We start from the raw sequence: 12,094 nt of genomic DNA on the forward strand, positions 1-12,094 counted from the left end.
CTATTCAGCCAGGAGACATGGTCTGGACCAGAGCATCTCATACTAGCTTTGCAGCAGGGTCATCTGGGGAATATATATATTTATATTTCATACAAATATAGACCACTGGGTCCTACTCTGCTTATCAAAGTAATCTTGCAGAATGGGTCCCAGGAATTCCGTTTTTGAAGCTCGTGGGTGATTCTGAAGCCACTGACTTAGCTCCTCTATCACTGGGGTGCAGAGGAGCACAGGCGTGCTGCATTGCAAATTGCTGGTATGGCAGCTGCAACTCTGTGTTCTCTGCAGATTGAGACAGCACATTAGAAATCAAGAGAGTGGGGGCACCTTTATTATAGGCGTAATTTTGACGCCAAACCATTAAAAAAGTAAATCATAGCATTGCATGTCTGTCAGTTTGGAGAGATCAAAAAGTGACCATATCACTAGCTGGTGAGAATGTAGAGCAACAGGAAGTGTCATGTGATGCTGATGGGAGAGTATAAAATGACACCACCACTGTATAAAGCACTTTTGTATTATCTGGTAAAATTGAAGATGGCCCAATCTTTTTCCTTAGCAGTTCCACTATCAGAATATACCCTAGATCAGAAATTGGCAAACTGTATCCTCAAGGCCAAATCTGGCCCAAACCTGGTTTAATTTTGTAAGTTATGTTTTACTGGAACGAAGCCTTGCCAGTGTGTGTACAGATTGTCTGTGGCTGCTTTTGTACTCTTGTGTCATAGTTGAGTAGTTGTGGCAGAGATTGTATGGCTCACAAAATCTAAAATACTTATATATGGCCTTCTAGAGAATGCATTTTTTCAACTCTGCCCAAGTCCACGTTTCTTAAAGTGTGGTCAGTGACATCACCTGGGAGCTCATTAGATATGCAGAGTCACAGGCCCTGCTGGACCTACTAAAAATCAGAACCTGCATGCTAACACATCCTTAAGTGATTATTGTCAAAGTCTGAGCAGCACTGCCCTGAGGAAATGCATGCATATAGGAACCAGGAGACATACACAGAAATGTTCATAGCAGTGTTGTTCACAGTAGCCCCAAACAGGATACAACCCAGACATCCATTGATGGTAAAATAAGAAATAATTTGTGATGTATTCACACCATGGAAAATACCAAGCAGCAATGAAAATGAGTTAGCTGCAGTTCTGTGCAACGACATGGGTAAACTTCATGATCTAAAGTTAGCAGTGAGTGAAAGAGGCAAGAAAATATACTGTTTGGGTGGTGGCCGCAAAGGTTTTAGGTTGTTATTGTTCAGTCGCTAAGTTGTGTCCAACTCTTTGTGACCCTATGAACTGCAGCATGCTAGGCTTAACCTGTCCTTCATTATCTCCTGGAGTTCACTCAAACTCATGTCCACTGAGTCAGTGATGCCATGCAACCATCTCATCCTCTGTTGCCCCTTTCTCCTCTTACCCTCAGTCTTTCCCAGTATCAGGATCTTTTCCAATGAGTCTTTGCATCAGGTGGCCATAGTATTGGAGCTTCAACTTAAGCATCAGTCCTCCCAGTGAAGGGTTGATTTTCTTTAGTATTGACTGGTTTGATCTGCTTGCTGTCCAAGGGACTCTCAACAAAGGTTTTATGATGGTCTGCTAAAATGTACATATATGCACGTTCTGTGATATATTTCAAAATGAAGGGGAAAGTAGAAACCAGGTCAAAAAATCAAATTATTTGGAATCTTAGTAGTTGTTAGTAATTGAATAATTGTACCATGCTCTCAGCTGATCCCAGCAAATCTGTGCATTAACACCAGAGCTACGAAACCAGTGCCTTAAAAGAGTAAACTTTAGCTCCTGAGAGTGAATTTGGTAGGCAGGAGCAAGCGGGCCTCTGGTCTAGAACAGAAACCCCCTTAAGATGGAGAAAGGGTTCGGAAATAGAAGGCTCTGGAAGACAACAGGCAGCTCGACAGAGAGCCCTGCCCTGTGACTGGCCCACGGCCTGGGGTCCTTTCCTTCTCTTCCCTCCAGTCCCTGCTGATGAGAATGGTTGTGCTGATGGACGAGGGAAGGCGGCTTACAAGTCCCATTTGCTTGAAGAGAGGGCTTTGAAGCCCTAGTGTTTCCACTTCTGGACAGTGGGACTGTTGTTCTGTTAGTTGTTGATACAACAATTCTACACTGTGAGTAGAGCCTGAGAGGGCCTTTTGTTTGAGGAAAATAACTATGATGGATTCTTGGCATCCTTATCTGGACTGCCTTTCTTTAGGAATAAACAAATGATTTAGTGAAAAGTTTGTAAATATCAAATGTCATGGAACCCTTTTGAGGCTGGCCCGCTGCGTTCCCACGAACAACTCCTAGGCAGAAATGTTTCCAATGAAACTTGGGTTACATAAGGATGTTGCTTTCAAAATCTCAGGGAGTTGTCTGTAATATCCCCAGCCTCTTTATTTATGATGAAGCGTAGAGTGAACGATGCCTTCCTTTGGGGGTATTGGTGACAGAGGAAAGCCACCCGTGTGACATAAATCCATTCTGTCTAGGCAAAGCTGGGACCGCCACATCTGCAATGTCGGAGAAGGTTCGGACCAGGCTGGAGGAGCTGGATGACTTTGAGGAGGTGAGCGAGTCATTTGCTGAATCCCGGGAGCGGTGATGCTTCCGGTGCTTCTGCCAAGCGAAGTCAATCTCGGTGGCTGCTCCCTGATTAATCCTCGAGCTGCGCATTGTGTTCAGGCCTCCTGAGGCACCAGCCGATCGGGGAAAGATGCCAGCGGCGCGGTTGGCCGAGCGTGCAGGAGTCTGCCTCGGGTTGGTTTTCCAAAGGTGTCCTTCTCACTGATACTTGAGCAAACCCAGGGCGTCTGGGGACAGAGTTTAACTGGGGAAGCCAACTGGAACTATCTCCCGGGAAGCTGCCTTGCGTAGTGTGACGTGGTCATGCCTGCTGCAGAGGCTGCTCGCAGCTGCTCTGCTGCTGGAATCTTTCATTAGCCTGCACGTGCTTTTAAAGAACACAACTGCTTTGCCAACTCATACAAATTATGAGTATGAATCTAGATTTCTGGATTCTCTTAAATTCCACCTAACTGTGGGCTCACAGTCTCATGTTTAACGTGGATATGCACCGTCCAGATTGCATAGTTCTCCCTGGCACAGTTCACTCATAAACATTACTAGCCTGGTTCCTGGGGAGGGGTGAGGCTGGTAGGTAAGAGAGCAAACTCTGGAGCCAGACCTTGGGTTTGCATCCTGGCTCTACTATTTGGTAATTCTGTAATTTGGGACAAGGTGCTTAAGAACTTGAGCTCTGTGCCTCGGTTTACTAATCTGTAAAGTGGAGGTGCTACCTAGTATCTGCCTCTTAGGGTGAATGCAGAGGATTACATGAGTTAATGCACGTGAAGTGCTCAGACCAGCACCTAGCACGTTGTACATGCTTTGCAAGTGTTAGCTGATGTCACCACCATTCTGAGTCTAGAGGCCTTAGCTTGACTGTTATTAACAGGGTAGCCTTGGGCATTCATCTTACTATTCTCATTTCCTCATAATAATACAGTTGTGTGGGCTGAATGGGAATGCCTTGAAATCACAAAGGTCCATCTAATAGTGGTTTCCCTGGTGAGTCAGATGGTAAAGCGTCTGCCTGGGTTCAATCCCTGGGTTGGGAAGATCCCCTGGAGAAGGAAATGGCAACCCACTCCAGTACTCTTGCCTGGAAAATTCCATGGACAGAGGAACCTGATAGGTTATAGTCCATGGGGTCACAAAGAGGTGGACACGACTGAGCAACTTCACTTTCACTTTTTCTTTCCATGTAATAGCAGTTGCCATTGTTCTGTTCTACATTTTGCCTCTGGTTTCCGGGTCCTTGTAGCCCTGAGACTGGAATTGTTAGCTGCTCAGCAGAGTCTAAATAGTCCAATATTTTATTTCTCAATTCAGTAATGACATTTTGAATTAGGGTGCCTGAGAGCCCCAGTCTGCATGTCACCAGCCAACCTTGGCTGGTAGGGAAATGCCAACGGTTCTATCAAAGCTCTGTTGTCTGTTGAGTATCTGAAACTCACTTGAACTGGTTTATGTGGAAAATAAGGACTGTATTGAAGGGTACACGGAACGCAAGGGCACACAGGCCTGGAACCAGAAACTGAAAAACCACTCGGAACCCCAGCAGCTGTCTTCTGTCTCTCTTGGTTCTGTGTAGCCTCCAGACTCTTCCTAGTTCTCCTTTTTTTTTTTTGGGGGGGGGTGCGGTTTGTTTTTCTGCAGACTGGTTACCTTGCTTCTCCCTGCTCACAGCAGCAGCTGGCTGCCCCTTGGCTTCCAGGTTAACATAGCATATTTGTCAGGACAAGGCAAGGTTATAAACAAATGACCCCAGTGTCTCAGTGGCTTAATATAACAAAGGTTTATTTCTTCTCGCATTACTCATCCAGTGTCGGTGACAGGTATACCACCATCATGGTGCTGCCGTCTCAGCAGATGGTTCCAGGGTTGTCAGCAGCGGAGCTGGAGATAGGGTCACTTCTCACTGCCTCGGCCCAGAAGGGACACGTGCAGCTCGGTTCACCTCCGTTTGTCCAGACTAGTCATGTGGTTCCTCCTACAGCAGAGGGGCAGGGAGAATCCTACCTCACTGTTCAAGTGACCAGCTGGGATCAGCTCACATTTCCTGAACCTCCTACCTGTATTTCTTTAATAAAGAGTTGTTCCAGCAATCCCACTCCTGGGCATGTATCTGGAGAAAACTCTTAATTCAAAAAGATACATACACCCTAGCGTTCATAGCAACACTATTTACAATATCAAAGACATGCAAGCAATGTAAATATCCACCAGCAGATGAATGGATAAAGAAAATGAGGTGTATATATATATATACATACAATGGCATACTACTCAGCCATAAAAAGATTGAGTAATACCATTTGCAGCAGTGTGGATGGACCAAAAGATTATCATACTAAGTGAAGTAAGTCAGGCAGAAAAAGATAAATATCATATGATACCACCTATATGTGGAATCTAAAATATGAATACAAATGAACTTATTTGCAAAACAAAAACAAGCTCTAGACTTAGAAAACTTTTTTTTCCCCCCACTTACGGTTACCAAAGGGAAAAGGGTGGGGGGATAAATTAGGAGTTTAGGACTAGTAGATACAAACTACTGTATATAACATAGAGAAACAACAAGGACTTACTGTACAGTACAGTAAGCAACTATACTCAGTATCTTAGAATAAACTATGATGGAAAAGAATATGAAGAATATATACACATACGTGATATAACTGAATCACCTCACTGTACACCAGAAATGAACTCGGTGTTGTAAAGCAGACATGATAACCACTACACTATGGAACCCTTGCCAGAAATGAACTCAATGTAAATTAGCTATACTTCAATTAAAAAAAATAAAAGAGTTCAAAAGAACAGCATGTATACTATCTATGGTGAAACAGATCACCAGCCCAGGTGGGATGCATGAGACAAGTGCTCGGGCCTGGTACACTGGGAAGACCCAGAGGAATCGGGTGGAGAGGGAGGTGGGAGGGGGGATCGGGATGGGGAATAAGTGTAAATCTATGGCTGATTCATATCAATGTATGACAAAACCCACTGAAATGTTGTGAAGTAATTAGCCTCCAACTAATAAAAAAATTAAAAAAAAAAAAAATTCAGTGAAAAAAAAAAAAAATAAAAGAGTTCTTCCCTTTGGATTCCAGGGAACATTCATATAAAAAGGATTTGGTTCCCGGGCTCTTCATGTGGGTTGTTAGCATGACCTTCACTCCTGTGAGCTGTGTAATCAGCATCTTAACAATAAGCCAGGGATTAATAAGCATGTACTATGTGCCAGTGGTACTGGTCTTCACATATGTTGTTATTTCATCCAAGTGATGACCTCACTCACTTCTGCCCTGGGTTTTTGCTGAGTCTGCTCTCCATCCTGAATGCGCTCTTCTTGATCTAGTTAATACCCCTCCATCGCCTAGTTAATACCTGCACCCCACTGAGAATTTGTTTCAAGCGTCACTTGCTCCAGGAAACCATTCTTGACCACCAGTCTAGATGAAGGTGAACCTTTTCCCCAACATTGGTGTATCCCTGAAATTGAGCTGTGTCTGTCAATTGGTGGATGTCCACCATCAGCATTTTGTCTTCCTTAGTGATAAATAGAACAATTGTACTTCTTACAATGGACACCTCAGATTTAGATACACTGTGATATGTATCTTCGTAGAATTGGTTTCCCTGAATATTTGTCTCTGTATTAGGGTCCATCTTGTCCTCTGTACCATTGGTCCTAAAGTAATGTCTTTTTGCACAACTTTGTATCTGGGACATCTAGTATACCATACTTGCCTAGTGCACAACATGCCCCATTAACTGTGTGTTAAATAAAGGTAAGTCCTGTTATCACTGTTCACAGAGGAGACTCAGAGAGGAAAGCAGCTGATCTCGAGTCATATGGCTAGAATGTGACTGAGCTGGGAGTGGGCTTAGGTCTGACTTATGTTCCAGGCCAGTCTCCCAATTATTGTCATCTGCTCACCTTTGCAGAAAACTCAAAGAACTTCTTTGATCACAAGACAGAACTATCGATCTTGCTTGGGATATGAGGACAACCTACAAATCAAAACCCAGCTAATATTCATGGGGGTGGGGAGTCCAAAATGTTTTTCTTCTGTGCGTGTATCTTTCTACTTTCTGCCCACAGGGATCCCAAAAGGAGCTGTTGAATTTGACTCAACAGGATTATGTGAACCGCATAGAGGAGCTCAACCAGTCGTTGAAGGATGCCTGGGCCTCGGACCAGAAAGTGAAGGCTCTAAAAATAGTCATCCAGGTCAGGTTGAGTGATTCCGCCGCCCCCCCCTCACCCCGAATTTCCTTTGTAAAACTCCTTTGTGGATAATTAAGGTTTTCAGAGGCCTGCCTTCAGGGTCTTACCCTAATTTTTTCACCTGTTCCATTTTCACCTACCTCCTGTGAAAGTCCATGATTATGAATCAGTGTTTTTTATGAGATGGCTAATCCCAGGGCCACCACGTGCAGCTGTATAGATTATGCACTGTGCAATTCCAGGAAATTTCACCCTGGATTACAGAATTACTGATGTCCCCCCAGGGTTGTGCAGTTCGTTGGCCCTGTTACAGCCCCTGACACATTTATGATCTGTATAGACTAAAGATTGAGCAACTGTGTTTTGGGTTTTCTTGACCAGATTTTCTTTGTATCTTTGGGACCAATGGTTGTATGTTCTTGACGTATGCATTTCGGGGTCATGTTCTGTATAATGATGTGGCACAGACAATGTGTTTATAGTGTCAGAGGTACATTTGTTGAGTCCTTTTTGTTGATCCATGACAACTTTTGGATCACAAGAGCAAGTTCCGTAGGGAAAACAGCTTATCCTGTCTCTTGAATCATAAGAACATCCTGTCTTGGCAAAACAAGTCCAGAAGTACACTATACAAGGAATGATGTATGCATTATGACTTTCAGAGCAGAGGTAACAGAATTGCTGAACAGCCATATTTTAGTTCAGAAGTACTAGCTCTCATTCTTGTTTATGGGACATTTGTTTTCTTATCTTTTTTTTCTGGAGGAGGATTAGCGTCTGAGAGTCTTTACACTGAGTACTTGAAAGCGCTTAGAATGACACTTTGTATGGCAGGTACTATTTATTTTGGTGTTCATGATAGAGGCAAACCCAAGCCCATTTCCCTTCCATCCCAGTTGTTAGTTGACAAAGTAAATATCTGAAGGTTTCTCTCATCCTGAAGGCACATGATGGAGGTTGCTTGCTGAGTGGCTCAAGTGAGAAAATATTATCTACACTATGAAGAGCTTCTTCAAAATATTTTTGTTGGCAACATCTCTCCATAGACTTTTGTAGCACAGAACTGTGACTTCTAAGAGTTTTACATCTGGAGATTTGATTCATGTCTTCCCAAAGAACAGAACCATAAAAGTGTTTAATTAACTCCACATCTGGTTAATAGTAATTATTTGACTTTCAGTACTTTAAAGACTAGCTTCTTAATCCAAAAAAGCTAGTGAAGGCACAGAGTATGGAGAAATGAGCACAGTTGCCCTTATTTGCTCTGTAGTAAGATTTTACTTTGTTTTGTTTTTTCAACTTTATTGAGATAATTTACATGTCCTAAAATTCACCATTGTAAATGTACAATTCAGTAATTTTTAGTAAGTCTATGTAGAGTTGCACAGCTATTCCACAATCCAGTTTTAGAACATTTTCATAGCTACTGCCACTTTGAGCTCCAGAAAAACCACAGATATGCTTTCTGATTCTGTGAATTTACCTTTCCTGGACATTTCATGTATGTGGAGTCATTCAGGATGTAATCTTTTGCCTCTGGCTTCTTTCACTTACCATGTTTTTGATGTTTATCCATGTTGTTATATCAGCACTTTTTTTTTTTTTTAACTGCAGAATAGTTTTCCACTGCAGGCATAACCACATTTTTGTTACCTATTAGTAAGTTGGTGGCCATTTAGGTTGTTTCCACTCTGGCCATTATGAATAATGCTGCTGTTCACAGTTGGATACAAGTCTTCCTGTGGACATATATTTTCATTTTTCTTGGATAGATTCCTAGGAATGGAATTGCTAAATACTATGGTAAGTTTATGTTTACCTTTTTGAGGAATGGCCAGTTTGCTTTCCAAAACGGCTGCACCATTTGCATTCCCACCAGCAGTGTACGAGGATTCCAGCTCCTCCATATCTTCTCCATCACTTGTTTCATTATTTTCCGTCTCTTTGATTATAGCCATCTGATTGGGTGTGAAGAGGTAGCCCATGCTGTTTTAATTTGCATATCCCACCTGACTAATGATATTGAGCATCTTTTCATGTTTATTGGTCATTTTTATATCTTCTTTAGTGAACTGTCCATTCAAGACTTGCCCATTTAAAAAGTCATTTCGTTTATCTTCTTTACTGAGTTGTAACAATTTTTTATCTGTGATATAAATTCTTTATCAAATACATCATGTACATGTATTTTTCTCCTAGTCTGTGGCTTGTCTTTTCATTTTAATAATGGTATCTTTTGAAATGTAGAAGTTTTTGAAGTTCATTTTATCAGTTTCTTCTTTTTGGCCCATGCTTTTGGAGTTGTATCCAGGAACTGTTTGCATAACCCAGGGTCATGAGAATGTCTTCCTATTTTCTTCTACAGAGTTTTATAGTTTTAGCTCTTACATCTAGGTTTATGGTCCATTTTGAATTATTATGTTGTATGTATAGTGTGAGTGTCTAAATTTATTTCTTTTTGCTTATGGATATCCAGTTGTCTCAGCAGCATTTGCTGAAAAGACTTTTTCCTGTTGACTTATCTTGGCATCTTTGTCAAGTCAGTTGGCCATAAATGTAAGGGTTTATTTCTGAACTCTCAATTCTAATCCATAGATCTCTAAGTTTGTCTTAAACCAGTACCACCTGTCTTAATCTATAGCTTTATGGTAAGTTTTGGAACTAGGTAGTATAAGTGTTTTAACTTTTTCTTCTTTTTCAAAATTGTTTTGGCTCTTTTGGGTCTTTTGTGTATCCATATGAATTTTTAGGATCAATTTCTACCAAAAAACAAAAAGAAAGAAAAAACCTTCTGAGATTTTAATAGGGATTGTACTGACCCTATAGATCAGATGAAGAGATTTGCCATTTGAACCAGAATTAATCTACTGATGCATAAATTATGTATCATTCTTTCTGTTAATGAGGGTCTAGTTCTTTCCTTTTCTTTTTCCTTTTTCAGTGTTATGAACCGTGTGAACACTAGTCATGTCTGCTGGTGACCATGTAAAGTGTTTCTCTAATGAGGGCCCATACCTAACAGTAGAATCGCTCAGGGGTATGGTGTGTGCCTCATCCACTTTTCCAGATGATGCCAAGTTATGTTCTGCAGTAGCTGTGCCAGCCTGCGCGATAGTGACAGAGTGTGAGAGTCTGTGCTATTCAGCAGCCTACCAACATTTGGTATGAGCAGACTTCCTATTTTAATTTTTCTAATTTAGGAGGTAATAAAATCATATTTTATTGTGATTTTAATTTACAATTCCCTGATTATAATAAGATTGAGCATCTCTTTAAATGTTTATTGGCCTCTGGGGTTTCTTTTTCTGTAAGATGCCTTTTGTTGATTCCTTTTGCTCATTTTTCCATTATGTTGTTTGTATCTTTCTTACTGATTTTTAGGATTTAAAAAATATATGTTCTAGGCAATAACTGTCCTCTGATTATCTGCTTTCTTCCTTCTTTCCTCCCATTCATCCATCCATTCATCCATTTAGTCATACTTTCTCAGTACCCAATGATAGGTTATCTTTTAATTTATTCATTTGCTTTGGTTCAAACTTTTGTTTTTTAATTCCAACTTAGGTTTTGAAATTGTTAGTTTCCTTCTAGGATATCACTAATTGGCAACAAATGAAAAACATTCCTTTAGTATTTTTTCTGCAGTGTTGATAAATTCGATAGCAAGTATTTCAGGCAGGTAATTGACCAGTCTCACTTGCTCAGGAAATGTTTATAACAATGGTTCTCAACCTTGGCTGCACATTAGAATCACTTGGGAGCATTAAGAAATCCTGTTTTCCAAGCTGAACACTGGAGCTGCTTGATCAGAATCCCAGGCACTGTTACTGCATGAAGTCCCCCAGGTTATTCTGAAGCTGAGAACCCCTGGTTTGTAGAATGCTTATTCCGCTCAGAGGGTACTGCAGATGGTGGATTTCACGGGCCCAGTGTGTCCTGGGCTTGTGTCCCTGCAGCACCTGGAGCCCTTGTTTGAAATGCTGATTCCCTGGTGCCTCCACAGGTGGTTTTGACCGGTAGGTTTGGAGAGGAGCAGGGACTCTGTTTTTAATACGTACCATGGGGTGTCTGATTTTTATTAGTTTAGCAAACTGCAGCAAAGCTTTAAAAAAATAGCTGTGGAATCTTCAAAATAGTGACTTCAATTTATAGCATTATTATGACTTCAACTTTAGATTAAAAAACCTTATACTCTGTGACACCAGCTTGGGAGACAAAATCAATGCAGTGTTGGGAATCGCCAGCTGTGTTTAATTTGAAATCTTCTGTTTGAATTCTCTCTCCCTCCCTCCTCACCACGGGCAGTAACTCATCTCTGAGGGGCTCTGGTAGAAACTCAGGAGATGTCACATCCCTAGGAACCAAGCGCTGTGTACTATAAACAGTCTCTAAGATTCAGAGCTGTTTGTTTCTTCCAAGCCCGGAAGTCTCATGGGGTAATTGTTTAGGTTGGAGCTCTCATAAAGGGCATGTGAGAAACATAAAGCAAGGTGTCAGGAAATGGAGTTCTGTGTATATATAAATGCCACACTTGGTGTCAATGCCATTGTTTTCACAGCTTAATGTTCCCCTCACCTCCAAACCCCAAATAACATTTGGGCTATGAGAGGTTGCTTCACAAATTGGACACATTGTTTACTTTTAATTATATAATGCTAAAGAGAAACTTGATAAATCTAATAATTTAGATATTGGGTAACAAAGCCAAACTGAAAACACATGTCAGTCTACATCTTGATAAGATGAACTTTCTAGCCATTCACTGCACATTGAAAGTGCATGCATATGAAAGGACTCCTTCTAAATGCCCAAATAGTTTTGGTTTTTACAGGACATTTTTTATCTCTGATAAACTATGGCAAGGTTATCTAGTTCCTTATCCAGACTTTTGAATCTATAAAGACTTCAGGGTATTACTTTGTATTCTTCAAAGTAGAGATAGATTTTTGTTTTTGATTATGCAAGATGACTTCATCTGGGATGTTCGGGGCCACGGTGTGTGGCTCTAATCTTCTGTTTTAAGTCCTGAACATGTCAGTGGCCTTCTGGCACAGGTGATGGTGGAGGGATTGAGCAATTTCCTGCAAACCCAAAATGTTCCTGGTGTTGCAGAGCACAGTTCCAGAGAAACATGTAACTCTTTGAAACTTGTCAAGTTTCCTTTTAGAAGGAAATTTAAGAGTGAGTATAAATAATAGATGCTACTTTAAGAAGCCCTGGAGGTTTACCTATGGGGTCATTTCTTAGAAAAGAACATTTAAGAATCAAGACTATCATGAAA

At 41.2% G+C, this 12,094-nt stretch overlaps 1 protein-coding gene across 2 annotated transcripts in view; it reads left to right on the forward strand.

The window, feature by feature from the left end:
* Positions 1-12,094, forward strand: part of VPS35L (VPS35 endosomal protein sorting factor like) — a 141,305-nt gene that overhangs the window by 24,055 nt on the left and 105,156 nt on the right. For both annotated transcript variants that reach the window (XM_043455866.1, XM_043455865.1), the window contains 2 exons: positions 2,501-2,577; positions 6,688-6,816. In XM_043455866.1, coding sequence (XP_043311801.1) covers positions 2,501-2,577; positions 6,688-6,816 — 206 coding nt within the window. The remainder of the gene's footprint in view (positions 1-2,500; positions 2,578-6,687; positions 6,817-12,094) is intronic.

Source organism: Cervus canadensis, chromosome 32 (genome assembly GCF_019320065.1).
Source record: "Cervus canadensis isolate Bull #8, Minnesota chromosome 32, ASM1932006v1, whole genome shotgun sequence".
Lineage (NCBI taxonomy): Eukaryota > Metazoa > Chordata > Mammalia > Artiodactyla > Cervidae > Cervus > Cervus canadensis.